This window comes from Mustela nivalis, assembly GCF_964662115.1.
Source record: "Mustela nivalis genome assembly, chromosome: 3".
In the NCBI taxonomy this organism is placed as follows: Eukaryota; Metazoa; Chordata; class Mammalia; order Carnivora; family Mustelidae; genus Mustela; species Mustela nivalis.
Genome location: NC_139022.1, coordinates 108948568 through 108968108, shown reverse-complemented (window position 1 = coordinate 108968108; position 19541 = coordinate 108948568). Strand labels below are relative to the sequence as shown.

The window sequence follows — 19541 nt, the reverse complement described above, 5'->3', positions numbered from 1 at the left end:
AGGAGGGACCCCACTGCTACCCAACTACCAGAGGACTGATGATTCTCAGCCTGGCCCTATATAGAAGCTGGAGTGGAGAAAAACTCAGGTTGTTCTCTAAATGGCTTCGTGCCCTTGCCATCAGCGGTCAGGCAGTCAGGAAAGAAGGCAGCATTGAAGAGTTTCCTTCAGGAGCTGACAGAACTCTGTTCCTGGGCAATGGAGCCCTTAGTTACACACGAGCTCCCACCTACTTTGCTTCTCCAGCGCTAGAGCTCTTCAACTCGACCTCAGACCCAGTCCCACAGGCGGACGTTCTCCAAAGTGACGTCCCCGAGCACGGCGCGCTCCCCATCGCCCCGCCCCCGTCACCCGAACGCCGCTCTCTCATAGGCTGGAGCTCTACCTGCAGCCCCACCCCGCGCCTTGGCCCCGCCGCCGCGCCCAGTTTGAAGCTTCCTCGAGGCCGCGTGGTCAAGGAGCTGACCGCTGAGGCTCCAAGCGTTTCCTACCTCAGCGCGAGGTTCTGGGGGTAAGTGGAGGGAGGTGTGGAGGCCTCGCCGGGGTCAAGGGGCAGAGAAAAGAGACGCAAGGGTGGGCCGTCACCTACTGAGATCTCCAGGAGGAAGGGCAGCAGGCCGAGACCCGCACTGCTGATTTTTACTTCCCCTCAGGTGACCCGAGACGTTTCCTTAGGTCACCCCCAATTCCTCGTCCTCGGATCAAAACCTTAACTGCCCTCCTGGTTCCGCGCCTTATTTTGGTTCACGAACTTACTTGAGACTGATGCATACTGAATCGTTTTTGCAGTAGACTATAGCAACACGACTGAGCATGAAGTTCTGCCTCAAATTTTAAGAGGTTCAGGACGTTCTGACAAGTCAGGGAACCCATGTTAAGACTTAGCCTGCCCCCAGTACTTCTGCCTATTTGGACACAACCCAGGGGCTATATTTTGTACATAAATGTACATCGTTTATATATATATATATATATATATATATATATATATATATATGTGTGTGTGTGTGTGTGTGTGTGTGTGTATATGACTACCATTTGTTGAGTGCTTAGTACATTTTTGCAGTGTATTTTCTTATTTTATCCTTTCAACAATTCCTTGGAGGTAGGGATTCTAATCTCCACCTAGGTTTACAATGCTTAGGTCATTTGTTACTGCTGAAAAAAGGGCTAAAGGAGTTAAAAGCCAGATTCCACAAATAAAATTTAGGCCTTTATTTATTCCTCACGAATTCAGAGAGAACCAGTGTTTGACCACTTTTTCTACTGCTATAAGACCAAAGAAAGGGGCGCCTGGGTGGTTCAATGGTTAAGTCTCTGCCCTCAGCTCAGGTTATGATCTCAAGGTCCTCGGATCAAGCCCCACAATGGGCTCTCTGCTCCTGTTCCACCACCCCTCCCCACCTTCTTGTGATCTCTCTCTCTCTCTCAAATAAATAAATAAAATCTTTTTAAAAAATTTCTAAGAGACTAAAGAAAGCAGATAGTAGCTATAATTTTGGGTATATAGTTGTTGAACCAATGTGTTGTACACTTGAAACTAATGTAACATTGTGCATCAACTATACTTAATCAATTTGAAGAATAGGACCCACTCCCAAAGCTAAATGTGGTTCATCATGCTGTTATTTTATTTTTTTATTTTTTAAGGGATTTTATTATTTTTTAAGATTTTACTTGTCAGAGGGCAGAAGCAGGGGGAGGGGCGGGCAGAGGGAGAATTAGACTCCTTGCTCAGGGGGGCGTCAATCCCAGGACCCAAGGATCTCGTGGTGTGCTGGAGGCAGATGCTTAACTGAGGGAGCCACCCAGGGATCCCAGTATTTTATTTATTTTAGTCACAGATTTTATTTATTGTGCAAGAGAGAGCGGGGGCATGGGACAGAGGCAGAGGGAGAGGGCGAGGGAGAGAGAAGCGAGCTACGTGCTGCGGGCAGAGCCTGATCCATGCTCAGCATCCCATGACGGTGAGATCATGACCAGAGCCAAAACCAAGAGTCAGAGGCTTCATCAGCTGGGCTACCCAAGCGCCCCTATCATGTAGTTCTATTCATAAGTAAGGCACTAGTGTAGTTGAACTGGTCCTGTTACTCCATTGTGATGGCCAAACCCCTTCCTGTGCTAAACTGTAGTAACAAAATGATGCTTCTGCTAAAGTTAAATGTTTTTTGTTTTCCTGGAAATTATACTAATTTACTTAGTCTAGAGCATTTTTACAGCAAAACAGTTGGCTAGAGGCATTGCCTTCTGAGTCTAGTAATTTGTTTTTACAGAGGTGTCACAGATGTGTCTCAGAGGTGGCAGAACTTGATGTGGACCTCGAAGGTGAAGAATTTGGATGAGGCAATTGGGACATTCCAGGTGAGAGAAAGGTGTGCAAGATGGCTCTTGTTGTGGGCCAGGTGCAGGACATAAAGTGGATTAGGAGGTACAAACTTCCAGTTATAAAATAAATAAGTCACAAAGATGAAAAGTATAGCATAGGGAAGATAGTTAATAATACTGTAATAACATTGTATGGTGGCAGATAGTGACTAAACTTACTGTGATGAGCATTAAGTGTAGAATTGTCATATCAGTATGCTATACACCTGAAACTAATATAATATGTCATTATATTGGGTATGTCAACTCTACTTCACTTTAAAAAATTCTTTAAATTTTATTTATTCATTTATTTATATTTATCTACTTTAGAGAAAGGACATGTGCATGTGCAAGCAGGGGGAAGAGTGGAGGGAGAGGGAGAGAGAATCCGGAAGCACACACCTTGTGGATTGCCAAGCACTGTGTTGGGCTCCAGCCCATGACCCTGAGATCATGACCTGAGCCAAAATCAAGAGTTGGTTTCTTCACCAACTGAGCCACCTAGGCACCCCAACTTTTTTTTTTTTTTTTTTTTTTTTAAGTGAAGACCCTAGAATAGCCAAAAGTCAACTTGATTTTCTCCAGACTGCATTCAGCCTGGTATGGGCTTCCCAGTCCGGATACAGGTCTAAACAGACTTGAACCCAAACCCAAGTGCTAGGAGAACCATAAAAGTGGTGCTGTAACTTGGTAATATTTCTAATCTCTCTAGTTTGTGAAATTTTGCTAATCCCAGATCAAATGGGACTACAATTCCAATACTGAATTTCACCTTCAGTTGCTTTTTTTTTCTTTTTAAGATTTTATTTATTTATTTGACAGAGATCACAAGTAGGCAGAAAGGGAGTCAGAGAGAGAGGAGGAAGCAGGCTCCCTGCCAAGCAGAGAGCCTGATTTGGGGCTCGATTCTATGATCCTGGGATCATGACCTGAGCCGAAGGCAGAGGCTTTAACCCACTGAGCCACCCAGGGGCCCGCCTTTTTTTTTTTTTTTTAAGATTTTATTTATTTGACAGAGAGACTACAAGCGGGGGTTGTAGCAGGCAGAGGGAGAGGGAGAAGCAGGTTCCCCTCTGAGCAGGGGGAGCAGGATGTGGAATTCGATTCAGAGACCCCAGAATCATGACCTGAGCTGCAGGCATTTGCTTAACCAACTGAGCCACCCAGGTGCCCCACTTTTAGTTACTTTTTGCTCAAGAAAGCAGTGAACAGGGGCACCAAAGCTGATAAGAGAGAGCTGGGATTTCAGCTCAGGTAAGGTCTGAGTCTAGACACCCCATTCTTCATCTCTAGTTGCTTGTTTAAGTTAGAGAAAAAGAGACAGCTACAGAAAAGAAGAAAAGGTATCCAAAGTTTCTGGCCCCTTAGGCCCTAACTGTTTGGGTGTATTCTCTTTTCATTTAAAGTTGCTTTTATGGGATGCCTGGGTGGCTCAGTAGGTTAAATCCTCTTCCTTCAGCTCAGGTCATGATCCCAGGGTCCTGGGATGGAGCCCTGCATCGGGCTCTCTGCTCAGCAGGGAGCCTGCTTCCCTTCCTCTCTCTCTGCCTACTTGTGACCTCTGTCTGTCAAATAAATAAATAAAATCTTAAAAAAAAAAGAAAGCATGAACAAAAATCTCCATTTTGACCCCTGTCCGCCTGTATCTCTCCTCCAATTATTTCTTCTCCTTTTTTACTTTTAAACAGCCTTGAAACCTGTTAGGTAGAAAACCTTTTGACTGCATTGATGTGTTACCTATTAACCCAAGCCCTTTCAGTACAATCAAGGAAGAAAGCTCTTGAGTTAACTTTTGCAACATAAAGAGCTTGTTTGTAGTGGCATATTGCCATCACTGAAGTTAGTGACTTTAGTAAACATCTTAAATTACTTGTTATAACGTCCCAAATCAAAACCCACGTTCCAAAGCAAAGCTTACTTTATATACTACGTAATAGCCAGAAAATTATTGAGCCTTGATGTCAAATTTTATTTTTAAAATTTTATTCGTTTATTTATTTAAAGATTTTTATTTATTTGTAAGAAAGCACATGGTGGGCTGGGGGGCAGGGTGCGTGGGCAGAGGGAGAATGAAAGGCAGAAGCTGACTCAATGCTGAGTGTGGAGTCTAACTCGGGGCTCCATCCCAGGACCCAGACATCATGACTTGAGCGGAAGTAAGATGTTTACCTGACTGAGCCACCCAGGCACCCCTAATATTTATTTATTTATTTAAGTTTATCTAAGTAATGTCTACCCAACATGAGGCTTGAATTCACGACCCCCAAGATCTAGAGTTGCATGCTCTTCTGACTAAGCCACCTAGGAACCCCTTTAATGTCTAACTTTTAAATAAATCAAGGTTAAGAGGCTTTGTAAATAGAGGTCCTGACTTTTGTCAGTGAACTGCATCCCTAGCTGAACCCTGTATAAGGGATGCCACAGAAACAAGGCCTTTTTTTAGGACCTTCGTTTTGTTTTAGGACTTTATAGTTAACAAGTTTTTAAGCAGTGTCTTACCTTTCTGGTTTTTTTTTGTGTGTGTGTGTGTGTTTTTAAAGATTTTATTTATTTATTTGATGACAGAGATCACAAGTAGGCAGAGAGGCAGGCAGAGAGGAGGAAGCAGGCTCCCTGCTGAGCAGAGAGCCCGATGCAGGGCTCTATCCCAGGACCCTGGGATCATGACCTGAGCAGAAGGCAGAGGCTTTATTTAATCCACTGAGCCACCCAGGTGCCTCAGTGTCTTGCCTTTCAATAAGGAGAGTGGCCACCACCCAAAGGGCTTCATTTACATTTATGTTGTTTTTTAGGAAGTTCCCTATTCCGAGCAAGGTGTCTTTCACATTCTGCAGAGGTCTCTGACCATTGCATTACTTGTACCTTTGAAAAAAGATACAGCCTGGGTGGTTCATTTGGTTAAGTGACTGCCTTCCACCCTGGTCATGGTCTTGGAGTCCTGGGATTGAGTCCCACATCGGGCTCCCCGCTTGGCGGGAAGTCTGCTTCTCCCTCTGACCTCTTCCCCCTCTCGTGCTTTCTCTCTCTCTCTCATTCTCTCTCCCTTTCAAATAAATAAAATCTTAAAAAAAAAAAAAAGATATAGCTAAATTCAAGAAAATGGGCTAAACTGGACATTATTTCTCATTATTTGTCCTTTCATTGCACTCTATCTTCCTGTTAGTTTCAACTCAACAAATAATTTGAGTCCAGAGGTAGATCTATTTGATGGACACAACTGTAATAGAATCGTGATTGCTTATGTTAAAAGAGCTAGCCCAAAGGTTGTTGTCCTTCTGTCCATTTTTGTGGGAAATGTTAAAGGTAGGAAATGTTTAAGTCTCAAAAGTAACTCAATAATCCTTACCAAAATGATTAATGTTTTTCTTCACTGATGAACCAGTAATCGTTTAGTGTTATTAGTATTTAGTATTGTTACATCTCTGTTCCTGCTAAATGAAAAAATTCATGTACTCTGGTATCAGAAAAACCTGAGAAGCTTGTGAATGATCCAGATTCCTGCCCTCCACCCCCACTCCAGATCTACTGAATCACCACCTTTGGTTGGATTTTTTTCTTTTGTGCTTTTCAAAAAGATCTTCTCAGGAGGGGTGCCTGGCTGGCTCAGTCAGTTGAGTATGGGACTCTTGATCTCAGGAGTTGTGAGTTAGATCCCCACATTGGGCAAAGAGTTTACATTAAAAAATAAACAGATAAAATAAAATCTTCCCAGGAGATTCTGATGCATACTAACGCTAGAGAACTTTGATATAGATAAAACCACTGGTTGCTTTATTTTTTACATTTCAGCAGAGTGAATATTGTGTCAGTTCGACTTCAGTTTGCCCTTGTTTTCAGGCAAGGTAGGCCTTGATACTTAAGCAAAGTTTCTTAAGAATCTTTGTACAAAGGGAAAGTTCTATTCATAATTTCAAAGTCCAAGAAATTTCCAGTGAGCAAAATGAAAATTAAAGTTGGATGATAAAGACAGAACTTGACACTAGAGTTTTTCAAAGACCATGTTAGCGTTTTATTTTTCTATTCCTGACACTCAAATTCATAGGGGGTGAATAATAAAACAAAATCAAAATAACATACAAACACAATTCAATTCAAGAACATTTAACCATCAATCATAGCTGTTCTTTATAAAATACATAAAGGTAAACAGAAACATCTTCATATAAATTATGCTTAACAATCTGTATACACTGTGAAACCATTGTTAAAATCCACACTGAGATGCTAGTGCAAGCAGTGGTATACAAAAGTGCAAACAAGGTTAGTGATAAAAAGAACTGACTGACTTACCATTCAACATACTCTATAATTCAGTCAAATACTGAAGTCCTCACTACAGAAAACACTTTGATCACTTTCAAAGTAACGTGACTACATTCACCCTGAGTGCTCTCACCTCAGTATGGCAACTGTATGATGATGAGTTCAGGTTAGGAGTGGCACCAGGGAACAGAGAAACCCATGTGAAGTTGGTCATTCTGATGTGAATCTTTACACTTGATAAAGAAAACAATTCCAAAGACCACTTGTATGTCAAAAGCTGTAGAACTATCACCCCCTTTCCCCCAAAATATTTAAAATTGAAATTAATTCAAATTCTCCCTCCCTTATTTAAAGAATAATTCATCCACTCCAGTGAAGCTTTTCCAAAAATAACTTGGCGTGAAATCACTCAAAAGGCTTTTCCATTTCTGCCCTAAAATCTATTTGGGGCAAGGATGCTCCTGAAACAAAGTTTACTTTTTTATTTTTTAAAAGATTTTATTTACTTATTTGACAGAGAGAGACACAGCAAGAAATGGAACACAGGCAGGGGGGAGTGGGAGTGGGATAGGGAGAAGCAGAAGCAGGCTTCCCACTGAGCAGGGAGCCCAATACAGGTCTCTATCCCAGGACCCTGGGATCAGGACCTGAGCAGAAGGCAGACACTTGACTGAGCCACCCAGGCGCTCCATAAGGTCTACTGTGGATAAATTTGCTTAGTGTGATTATTTTTGATTCTTTTAAAAACTGTAGTCAAATCCCTGAACAATCAGTCAGTGGTATTAAATGCATTAATTACTTAATGTTCTAAATTATGAGAACAAAAATTTGTTGGTTCAGAGCTACATCTTCAATATGACTCTTCAGTGACTCTGTAGATTCCCTTCATACTTTTTTTTTTTTAATATTTTTCTTAGTTATTTATTAGAAAGAATGAGAGAGAGAGCATGAGAGAAGACAAGTCAGCAGGAGAAGCAGACTCCCTGCTGAGCAGGGAGCCCAATGTGGGACTCCATCCTGGGACTCCAGGATCATAAACTGAGCCAAAGGCAGTCACTTAACCCACTGTGCCACCGGGATGCCCCACTTCATACTTTTTATCCAGGTGTGGTGTGGGAGTGTGAGGGAGGGATGTTTCTAGGGACCAAGAGTAGACACATGGTTTTAACAAAATCCCAATTACTTTGCACAGAGACAGAGTCCCATAATCTAAGACCTGTTCTTTCCTTCCTTTCTGGGGGGATGGGGGCTTAAAAAGCACTGATTTGCATTTCAAAAGACCAGTGATGGAAGCCATCAGAAGCATACCATATAGTTTTGAGAATTTAGACCTTCATTGAAGATACACCGTTTTCTGAACGCTTAGATTTATAGCAAAAATTAGTAAAGGTTCATAGAAAACCTTTAATTCATCATTAATTTTGCATTAAGGAATTTTTTTGTGCTCATCTCTATTTTTTTCATGCTTTCTTGGAAAATTTTGGAACCTTCACCAACTTTTATATAGGTTTAAATTGATTCAAACAATATATTCTAAGTAAAATGAACACAAGATATTTTGAGAGCATTCCCTTCATATTAGCTCTTCTCATTGTAGTCTAGTGAAAATTTGGCAATAAATCTTTGCAAACTTGAATCACATAACTATCAAAACTGAAATGCCACAGTGAGTCACAACCAATACAGTTTCACAACATGTAAACCTTTCTCTTACAACTCTCAAATCATGTCAGCTAGAATTACACTGTTTTTAATGATCGAACTTGTGAAAATGATGTGTTTTGAATGTGACTGATCAAATCATTTTGCAGAAGGCAAGAAACAGTATTATTATAGCTATTACCTTATTTTAATTATTTTGCAAGTTTATGTGCTGGAAAGCACTAGGAAGACGTGTGAGCTGGTTCAAAACTCAGGAAAAAAAAAACATTGTAAACCACAGTAAATGTGTATATGCATATAAGCACACAAAACTAAAATTGACATCTATGCAGGCAGTATCTGGATTCATACATCTTTGGCATTCAAAGATACTGGGTCAACCAAGCCAATGGTGAAGAATTTTTTTCATATATTTCAGAAAATGTCTTGCCCCAATTTTAAAAAATGCTATGCTCTTCTCTCCATTTTAAAAATTCACTGAGCTATAGACAAACTGGAATCAGTTTAAAAAGTTACCCGAAAATATAATTAACAGCAATCCTTGAAAGAGGTGTGAGGTTAAGGGTTTCATTAAAATGAGAAATGCAGGCTGAGATATTGTTTTTTAGAGCTGTAGACTAAAGATTTTAATGTATGTTTTGAGCAGTGCCTGATTTATATGGAATCCAATCTTGTATACATTTTCACAACTTATGGTAAAAGGTACAAAATTAATCTATGTCCCCAATGCTACAATTTACCCCAAAATACTGAACAGGCGCACATACTTGCACAAGCATGTAGAGAGTAAATGTCTTCCCCATGTGCTTTTACTTTTTCTTGCAATTCTCTTAATATGCTTCTCTTGAAGGGGAGCAGTGACTCAATGGATGTGTTCAGAGGAGCTGGAAGAGTGAGATGGTAAGCCGAATGACTCGGGCCCATCTCCCCAGAGCTGGGATGAAAGCCACTTGCTGCTATGTGCAGCTTCATTTCTGAACATTCATGCCGTAAGAATCTCTCATCATTGGGAAAATAGCCACAATTTAGTTGTGGTCCACAACTGACTTTAATTCTATGATCCCAGTGTCAGAACTAGAATGAGAATTCTGGAATGATATATTTTGTACCAGAAAGCATTTCTCCACTTCAGAGAAATTAGGAGGGTTTTTTCCTTTATACCAATTTATGACACAAGTAATTGATTTCACAATATCACAATATAAGGAAATACTTGAAGAAAATGCAATGTCCTTGTAGGTGCTCAAGATAGATACCAACAAGAGACAGTTACTTTTAATAAGGCCTAGTTCTGTTTAGTCAGGATATTAGAAGTACTTGATTTATTTTTCATTCATTTAAGTAATCTTTACATCTAGTGTGGGGCTTGAACTCACAACCCCAAGGTCGAGTCACATGCTCCATAAAATAAGCCAGTCAGGTGCCCCTAAGAGTGAGTACTTGAATTAAATGTGGCAAAATAAACCAACAGGTTGATATGTCATCTCCTCCTTTTCCCATGACGCTAGTGATGATTCTAAGCAGGGAAGAAGCTCTATTTTCATTTGAAAGAAAGGTTAAAGTGAAACAGAAGAGCCATATTACTAAAACCAGAGGTCATGCTGAAATGACCTTGTTGATTTAGCTAACTGGTGATTCCTTCCAGTCATATCCCTTAATCCTTAATCTGTCTCAGATGTTCCATTATTAATGATAGAACTAGAGTAACTGATTTGGAAAAAAGCTAAAGAAAACACTAATTCTGATATTAAAATTATTCTTGATGGAATGGAGCAATTTATTCTCAATGGAACTAGTTAAATATACTATAAAATCCTGGTTTATAACCAAGAGAGAACTAACTCTCTTGAGTCTTTAAAAATACATATTTGGCACTTATCTTTCAGCTTATTTTAGTAATTATAGGAATCTCAGAACCTCACGGAAAAGAATTACTCAATTTCTTAGAAAATTAAAGTGCTTTAAAAGCTACCTAAAACATTAATCTATCAGTGAGGCTTGCAGATGCTATCACACAGCAGGCATTACTTGTAAAAACAAAAGACTTTGTGCTATAAATATAAAGTAAGAGCTGACAGCAATTAAGAAAAAAGAAAATCGAACACAAGCATTCATTGATTTCTAATGAGAAATAAAATATGCCAAACAATGCAAAAGAGCTATAGGACAGGACCAGAATCCCCACGCAGCTCAGACAGCAGAATAGGCTTCCTTTCTCCTCACACATACAGGCCTCTACAATGAAGCTACGCACAAGGTGCTGTGCTACCTGTTGCATCATTATTTAAAAGGGAGTGGGGAGTACCTCTAAATGTGGGGACACTGGTGCCCGTCACTACTTTTGGTGAAAAGGCACAAATGACCAAACAGGGCACCGGTAAGTTGGAACACTTCAGAATCAGACAACTGGAATGGAGCTATAGGCCTATCAAACCCCCAATTAACCCTGTGTTGTACCAGATGTGCTTTTCTTCAAAAGACCGATCCCACAGAAACTAGAAGGTGGATCCCATCAGCATTAATCATGGTAGCATTACTGTGACAAATACACGCGATGCAGAGAGAAATGTGTAAAATGGAACCAAACACAGTGTGTCTTCTGGTAAATGCAAAAGCTTCTAGAGACTTACACATTATCCTAAAAATTCTGAAGTGATCTCCCTGCCCCACAACCCCCTCATACGTATGTTATTAAATACTAAAAACGTCAGAGCATACTAGCTAGATAAGACACATTAAAATGAAACACCTGCCCAACAAAGATGCCAAAAATCAGGATATGTTTTATTGCATGACGTTTGCATAAGAAAAAATATTATTGAAAACTGTAAGGCATCATGCAATCATCAATAACCTAATTATTAACTGTACACTTAAGATAGGTGGACATATAATCTAAAATTTAAAAACTAGTTCCAAAATAGTACATAAAAATTTAACATGATGAGCTTTTAAACATGGTTTGTATTCGTAGCTTCACGTTGTTAAAAAGTGCTTCAAATGTACTGCTGGAAAGTTGTTCTTTATAAATGGCACTGGGGATAATGTCAGATTATAAACTGTATAAACTATTTTATGGAATTAGAAAGCTAACATTGTGATACTCAAACTTGAATCAGTTTTCAATTTGCACTCAAATTAAGTTGATATAATATTAATAATCTAAAAAATCTGTTTTCTAACCAACAGAAGTCTATTGAATTCAAGTTATGCATGTTGAGTGGATCAAATCTCTGAGTAGGCCTGAATGATGAGACCTGGAACCGATGCAAGTGGTTGTTAATCAATGTACTGTGCCATCCAACGGAAACCTTCTCCGTAACCTTGCCTTTTGAGCACGCTGCACATGAAAACTTCTAAGGGTCGGGCATTCAGTTCCTTCAGAGATACATTGCCCTAGAAGGGAAGACAGACATTATATTATGATGGATGACCTCTTTATGAAATAAAAGCTCCACTTAACAGCTGAATTGCAGCTTCTACATCTCAGAACAAAGGGTGACTGTGCTTAAGCCTCGGGTGTTGGGCAGACAAGTGCCTTAGACACACAAGAAATCTCCTCCTCTCACTCAGTGGGAAAGAGGGGAGTTTGTGAGGCACATAAAAATGAAAACAGTCTTTGACTTGGAAAAATTTAAGTTACCCAAGCCGGCTTCACTAATATTAAAGACAAACCTTTCTGAGTAGGTTTATGACTAAACAAGGCATTTCCTAAAACTGGGGAGTTGACTTACTGAAAAGAAGACACCAAAAACAGACTAAAGTCTACCCTAACACCAGAGTCTCCTTAAAAACAGTGCAGTATTTCTCTACTCTGAAAGAAATACATATAAACCAAGAAAATTTTGTTTGTATATTCTGAGATTTTTCTATACCAACATCTCTCCCTCATACAAATTGACTGTAAAAATTGACTGCAAAAATAACACATTTTGAAGTTTATTATAAAGTATTATGTTCAGGGCGCCTAGATGGCTCAGTTGATTAAGCATCTGCCTTCCGCTCAGGTCATGATTTCCAGAGTCCTGGGATTCAGCCCAGCATGGGGCTCCCTGCTCAGCAGGGAGTCTGCTTCTCCCTCTCCCTCCCCCACCCCCTTATGCTCACTCTCCTTCTCTCCTATAAATAAAATCTTTTAAAAAAAGTATTGTGTTCGGGACACCTGGGTGGCTCAGTTGGTTGAGCAGCTGCCTTCGGCTTAGGTCATGGTCCCCACGTCCTGGGATCGAGTCCCACATCGGGCTCCTTGCTCGGCAGGGAGCCTGCTTCTCCCTCTGCCTCTGCCTGCCATTCTGTCTGCCTGTGCTCGCTCTCTCCCCCCACCTCTCTCTGATAAATAAATAAAATCTTTAAAAAAAAAAAGTATTATGTTCAAAAAATCCCCCAACACTCCTGTGTTCAAATTTACGTTTTATTTTTATCTCTGATGAACTCAGGGTCTAAATACACTATTGGAATGCTTAAACATTTAAGTATATTATTTGGGGGCTAATTCTGAAAATCTATGACAAATAAAACTTTGAAAGATTTCATTTGGTTTCCCACAAGCATGAGTTTTGACATTCTTGTTATCCCCAAGAAAAGGTTTCATTCAGTGGTAGAAAGAAAACACATAAAGACATTTAAAGACCCAAATGTACAAATGAGTTTTTATGAAAAAATAATAATAATGGGCATATGTAGTTGGACAGCAGTAATTTAAAAAGACATTTTGTTGTATAGTTAAAACTAACATTACATATTAGTTATACCTCAAAAAAAAAAAAAAAAAAAAGGCAGACTGCCAGTTGGACTAATCACCATGATTACTGTTAGTGCTAATATTGGAATTAAACTATTTCAGAAGATAAAAATAAATAAGACACTGAACTGAAAGACCTTTACACTGTCAAATGAAATATTCACACTAGTCAACAAAAAAAGAAAACACTTTTATTTACCTTTCCTGTTGTCTGACCATATAAACCAAACATCTCTCGTAACCTCTCTTCACTGATGGCTTCAGGTCTGTCAATCTTATTCCCAAGAATCAGTATAGGCACATTAGCAATGGTTTCATCTGTCATTAGTGACTGAAACAAGACAAAATGAAAGATAAGATGTTGATATGAAACTATCTGAAGAGCTCCTTATGACAAGATACCAATGAGTAACAAGGACTCATTCTCTACCATAGCATGTCAGTTCTGCCAAATTCCATTGACAAACTTTTTGTACATTTGAAAGTAAGATCAGGGGTGCTTGGCTGGCTCAGTCAGTAGAACCTGCAATTCTTAATCTAAGCCTTGTGAGTTTTAGCTCCAAGCTGGGTAGAGAGAGGAGTTAAAAACAAACAAAAAAATAACCTTAAAGACACACAAAAAAGCGAGCTCAAAGAAACTGTAAGCTCCTTGTGTAAACGCTCAACTCTGCTTCTCGCTCTGTGAATCACTAAGGGACTCTAAAACAAACACCTTGAAGCTAGCAGACCTGGTTTCAATTCTAGTTCTACTGCTTATGAATTGTGAGATCTTGAACAAATAAGCCTCAGTGAAGCTCAAAGAGAATTTGGAAGAGTAGCACCTACCTTATGGAGTTGATTTGGGAATTAAATGATATAATATACACATGCCTGGCACAAAGTAGGTAGTCAGGAAATCCCTGACCCTGTTCCATGACCACAGAACCTACCTGGACTTTGCCACATGAACACTTTTGCCTGCTCTGGGCAGAGGCACAGTCAGGTCAAATCACTGCTTCCTCTGTGGTCCCAGATCAAGCCCTGGCCTTCCTGGCTGATCCTGAGCCACTTTATGAAGCATCTGACCTGGGAGAGGGGGAAAGAGCAGTGCCTACACATGCCTCCACTCACTCGTAGAAGTGGTGACTAAGATAGCATGTTACACCATTTCCAGGTTCCGGCCAACTCCTGAAGAAAACGGCATCTAGGATGACCAGGGACTCAAGACCAAGGCACTCCAGGTATGCCGTAGACATGAAATATACTACAAAGGTACACTGCACAGAGTGAGCTTAGGTCTTCAGGAAGAAGGTCTGTGCTAGTATGTCCTCAAAAGCTACAATTACTCGAAGCTACTGTCGCTGTGTTCTAAGCAGAGTTAACCACTGAGCTCCATAAATTGCCAGGAGTTGTATCAGAGACTACAGAAAAGCTGTACTCTGATACTCAGATCTCCAACCTATTTCTTCAACCTTACCAGAGTGATTCAGCTACGTTTAGTTTTAGTTAACTTACATCAAGTTCTTCTTTTGATTCTAACAGCCTTTCATGGTCTGCACAATCCACCAGAAATACAATGCCATTGATAGCAGGAAGGTAGTTTTTCCACACTCTTCGAGCTAACAAAAACAATCAGGAGTTAGATTTTATTTGCCGGTCAAACCTAGCACATGGTTTGATGGAAGAGTCCAACAAGAAACCTTATCCCTTAGCTGCTACCACTTCACTATATATTTAAATTCATCTTTAACCCAGGATCACCAAATTTTTCCAGAGGACCAAGGAAGGCTTTCCTTGATATAAGCAAGTCAAATATTTTACTCTACTCCAGTTCTCCCAAGTTAGAAGTGGAATTATTATTTGCTACCAATGGACAATGATGCATATTAAGTTCACTGGATAACTGCCACTATTTTTAAAATTTATATGCAATATTCATTTTCTGACATTTCAAGTTTAGCAGTTATTTTGCCACTGATAAATTCGGAGTCAGTGAAAGAAGGAAATTAATGGGTACAGATTTGTTAAGTTAAAATAATAAAACAAACTGTTATAACAGAAATTAACTGAAGTCAACAAAACCTTTAGGGTAATTTTTCTATGACATTATTTTTAGAGAAGTTCTAGGGGTGCGTTAGGGGTAAGCAACTGACTTCAGTTTTTATCTTAAAAACAACACAAATTAAGTCTCAGACTCCATTAGGTTCCAATTCTCTCTAACCATTGTATTCTGGAGTATTTCATATATATTTCAAATAATTATAATGTCTCAAATGTGCATTCACTAGCCACAACCACCAAAATCTTTTCAACTATTTGTCACAGGAACTTTAGAATGCCCACCAACTTTGTAATATTCACTATTTATGAATTACCATGTGCTGGGTACTGTCATGTCTTTTGGGGGACATATGAAATACACTTTAGTTCCTGAAAGTTTAGTAGAGGAGATAACAGAGCCTTTTCCAAACTTGTAGACATTTACACAAATGTACTAAGCACCATGGAAATATAATTAAGAGCATTCCCAGGTGAAAATGGGAGGTAGCCACACTTACGCTGGGCCCTGAAGGTGGGTTACTTGTGTGCAGATGGGGATGGCATGAGCAAAAGCCCAGAGAGGAAGAACACCGAGAGGGTTTTGTTTGGTTGGAGAACAGAGAATAGAAAAGGGAACAGGGGAAAATAAAGACTCAAAAAATAAACTGGGGGTGCCTGGGTGGCTCAGTGGGTTGAGCCGCTGCCTTCGGCTCGGGTCGTGATCTCAGGGTCCTGGGATCGAGTCCCACATCGGGCTCTCTGCTCAGCAGGGAGCCTGCTTCCCCCTCTCTCTCTGCCTGCCTTTCCATCTACTTGTGATTTCTCTCTGTCAAATAAATAAATAAAATCTTTAAAAATAAATAAATAAATAAATAGATAAATAAATAAAAACTGGGATCAGATTATAGAGATCCCAAATGCCAGGTCAACAAGTTTGGCTTCCATTTTGTAGGTCAGCCATTGAAAGTTTTTAATACAGAGCAGTAACATCATAACATGATTATGACAATCGGTGAAATGTGGATTGGAGCAGAGGACAGAGGCTAAATTTAGGTTACATGCTTTATACCAAAAGCAATTAAGACTTAAACTGACCAGGAGTATCATGAAAATCACTTTGGTTTAAAACTTATCTTGTGGTGGGACGCCTGGGTGGCTCAGTGGGTTAAGCCTCTGCCCTTAGCTGGGGTCATGGTCTCAGGGTTCTGGGATCGAGCCCCACGTCAGGCTCTCTGCTCAGCGGGGAACCTGCTTCCTCCTCTCTCTCTGCCTGCCTCTCTGCCTATTTGTGATCTCTGTCTGTCAAATAAATAAATAAATTTTTTTAAAAAAAGCTTATCTCGTGGTAACAATTCTTAAATTTTAAGTGTACTCTGCCTTCCTTAACAGAACAAGATTTCATGAACTGGAAACTAATGGCCACATTTTTATTAAAATAAAACCGAGCAACTATAAGAGTAATAGAATCTTACCTTGCACATGTCCACCCAAATCAAAAGTTGTAAAGGTCATGCCAGCAATGGTTAGTTCTTCTGAAGCTAAATAACAATATGGTAAGAAAATCATATTATTCTTACAACAAGAAAATCAGATATCCATTCATGGTATATATTGCTACTTAATGTTTGATTGCAAATTAGTTCAAATCAAACATTTAGGCACTAATACAAGAATTTGTTATAATTAGATATACTTCAATTTATACTGACAACATAACGCAAGTCATGATAATATTCTAGTATTCACTAACCTCCACAAATCCAACATTTTTTTCCTTCTCTCTTTCTCCTGCTGAAAATATTAACTATTCAGATAATTATTTGTTGTGAATTCAAGTAACTGCTCCAACCTAATAATTTTTTCTATAATTCATCTTAGATGATACCAGGGATATTTTCTCTCATGGCTGTCATATTACCAAGTGACGACAGTCTTTAATGATAAACACGGTTGCAATAAAAATTTTTGCTATGTCTTCAAATTTTTTTCTGCTCCCTCCCTCCCTTCCTCTCCTAGGACTTCAAGTATAGGTTGGCTAGACTGCTTTGTTTTTGTTTTTGTTTTAAGATTTTATTCATCTACTTGATGGACAGAGATCACAAGTAGGCAGAGAGGCAGGCAGAGAGAAAGAGGGAAGCAGGCCCCCTGCTGAGCAGAGAGCCTGAAACATGGCTCGATCCCAGGACCCTGGGATCATGACCTGAGCCAAAGGCAGAGGCTTTAACCCACTGAGCCACCCAGATGCCCTAGACTGCTTCATATTTTCCCGCAAGTCACTGAGTATCTGTTCATTTCACTTTTCTCTGTGCTTCATTTTATACACTTTCTATATTGTTGACTTAAGTTCACTGGTCCTTGCTTCTGCAGTACTGGCATTAATTTGTTGTTAATCCTATGGAGTGAAAATTTCACTTCAGTTACTGTTATTTTTTTCATTTGTAGACGTTTCCACTTGGTTGTGTCTTGTATCTTCCATTTCTTTCCTCATTCTTTTCATGTTTTCCTTCAGTCTGTGAGCACATTCATCACAGCTCTTTTGGCATCCTCATCTACTAATTCCATGATCTTAGTCACTTCTGGCTCTATCACTACTGATTGATTTTTCTCCTGGTTTTGGGTCACACTTGATTGCTTCTTTGCATGTCTAGTCATTTTTTACTCGATGCTGGATTTCACTGTATTCCTTTGAAGTGAGGTGGACTTTGTGCTGGCAGACAGTTATACTGCTTGCAGATCAGTTTTTAAGTTTTGTTAGGTTATAGTTGTCTTTACTTTACCGGTACTTCTGCCCCATTACTAAGGTATGGACCTTATGGAGTCTCTAGTGAATGCCAGGTCTCTCCTTTGCGGTTGGTGGGAATATGAATGATTCCTGGGCGCATGTGAACTCTGAGAATTACTTGATTAACAGCTCTGCTACAATTATTCTTTCTCCAGAAATTGTTTTTTGATTGGCCAAGGGGAGTTTTACCCTATGCACATGGATTGGTATTTAGCCATGAACCTTTCTGCAGTTCTTTGTCTGCAGAGCTCCTTCCTCTCTGGTATTATGCCAAGCAAATTCTCGTCACCTCAGTCTCTGTCTCAACTCAGCAAGGATACTGGGTTATGTTTGGATTTCTTCTCCCTGCACCACGGTCTGAAGATTATCTCTGTGGTAAAACTTGAATAAAGAAAGGTTTGTTTTCCTTCTCTCAGGAATCATAGTCCTGTGTTAGATATTGTCCAGTTCTGAAAACAGTTGTAGTATATACGTTTGTCCAGTTTTCTAGCTGCTTACAGTGGGATAATTCCAGATGCTCTTACTGCCCCAGAGCAAAAGCAGAAGTCCCCTATAATTATAATGAAATGTTCAGTATAATTTTAACTATCCATTATATTGCTGAGGCCCCAGAGTATTTTATTAAAAATTCTTTATGTCGCCTCCCAACTGAATAAACCAATACAATTCGTGTTCAAAGTGTGTTCCTTCCCATAAGGTAAATATAATGCTTGGATTATATTTACTTGGGAAATTACCTTTATGGTTACAATCCCTAATATGCTAATATACTCCCTACTTTATAAAATGTCCCAGCTTGAGTAAGACACAGAAAACTTTTAATATCCCAGGGAGTTTGCCCTTTCCCACTCACTGTCCACTCCCAGGAGTAATCTGAATTCTATCATCACAGGTTTGTTGCGCCTGTTCTAGAATTTCATATAAATGACACCATACAGTATGTAGCTTTTGTGATCATCTTCTTCCAAGCATCATAATATATACTGTATATAAACAGTTATCCCTATTTCTTATTGAATAGAATTTCATCATTTATTCTTTTGGTGGGGATGGGTATCTGTGCTGTTTCCAGTTTGGGGCTATAACAAAGAAAGCTGGTATAAGCATTCTTATACAAGGATTTTGGCAAATATATATTTTCATTTCTTCTTAATAAATACTTAGCACAGGAACTGTCAGATCATAGGGTAGATACATATTACCTTTATCTCATATGTTCTTGATTAATGGAAAATGTTGAGATAAAATGAACAAGAACGGCAGGAAAGTTGAGATGGCAACTGTTTTCTGCCACTGCTTTCACTCCTCATACTTTGAACAATGTGTGACATAAAGTAGGTGTCAATAAGTATCTGATGAATAAAGGAGAGCAACATCAAAAATATAAAAATGGGGGTGCCTGGCCAGCTCACTTCATAGAGCATGCAACTCTTGTTCTCAGGGTTACACACTGAAGCCCCATGTTGGGTGTACAGGTTACTTAAAATCTTTAAAAAAATTTTTTTAACTGACTTACACCTAATATAATACCACACCACTCTATAGTCTCTTGAGTATATAAATTGCATACAATTTATAAATTGTATGCAATTTATATACTCAATTTCACAATTATCATTTTTTCTTTAATAGTATTGTTCTTGTATCAGAATCTTATTTGCCAAGCTCCACTCTTATCCTAATATAAAAAAAGATGTATCAGTTTTA

The 19541-nt window shown here is 39.3% G+C and overlaps 1 protein-coding gene and 1 long non-coding RNA gene across 5 annotated transcripts in view; one reads left to right on the top strand and one right to left on the bottom strand.

Moving 5' to 3' along the window:
• The first annotated feature begins 430 nt into the window (after positions 1-430).
• The window catches only part of LOC309862188, a 29247-nt gene continuing 10136 nt past the window's right edge, over positions 431-19541 (top strand). The window contains exons 1-2 of one of the 2 annotated variants that reach the window (XR_014310342.1): positions 431-511; positions 2274-2361. This is a non-coding gene — a long non-coding RNA (uncharacterized lncRNA). The remainder of the gene's footprint in view (positions 512-2273; positions 2362-19541) is intronic. The other variant, XR_014310343.1, reaches the window with a different exon arrangement.
• SAR1B (secretion associated Ras related GTPase 1B) overlaps positions 6353-19541 on the bottom strand; it is a 32390-nt gene continuing 19201 nt past the window's right edge. For all 3 annotated transcript variants that reach the window (XM_082725788.1, XM_082725789.1, XM_082725790.1), the window contains 4 exons: positions 16525-16590; positions 14528-14631; positions 13233-13364; positions 6353-11688 (listed from right to left, as the gene is read on the bottom strand). In XM_082725788.1, coding sequence (XP_082581914.1) covers positions 11572-11688; positions 13233-13364; positions 14528-14631; positions 16525-16590 — 419 coding nt within the window. In that variant the 3' untranslated portion in view covers positions 6353-11571. The remainder of the gene's footprint in view (positions 11689-13232; positions 13365-14527; positions 14632-16524; positions 16591-19541) is intronic.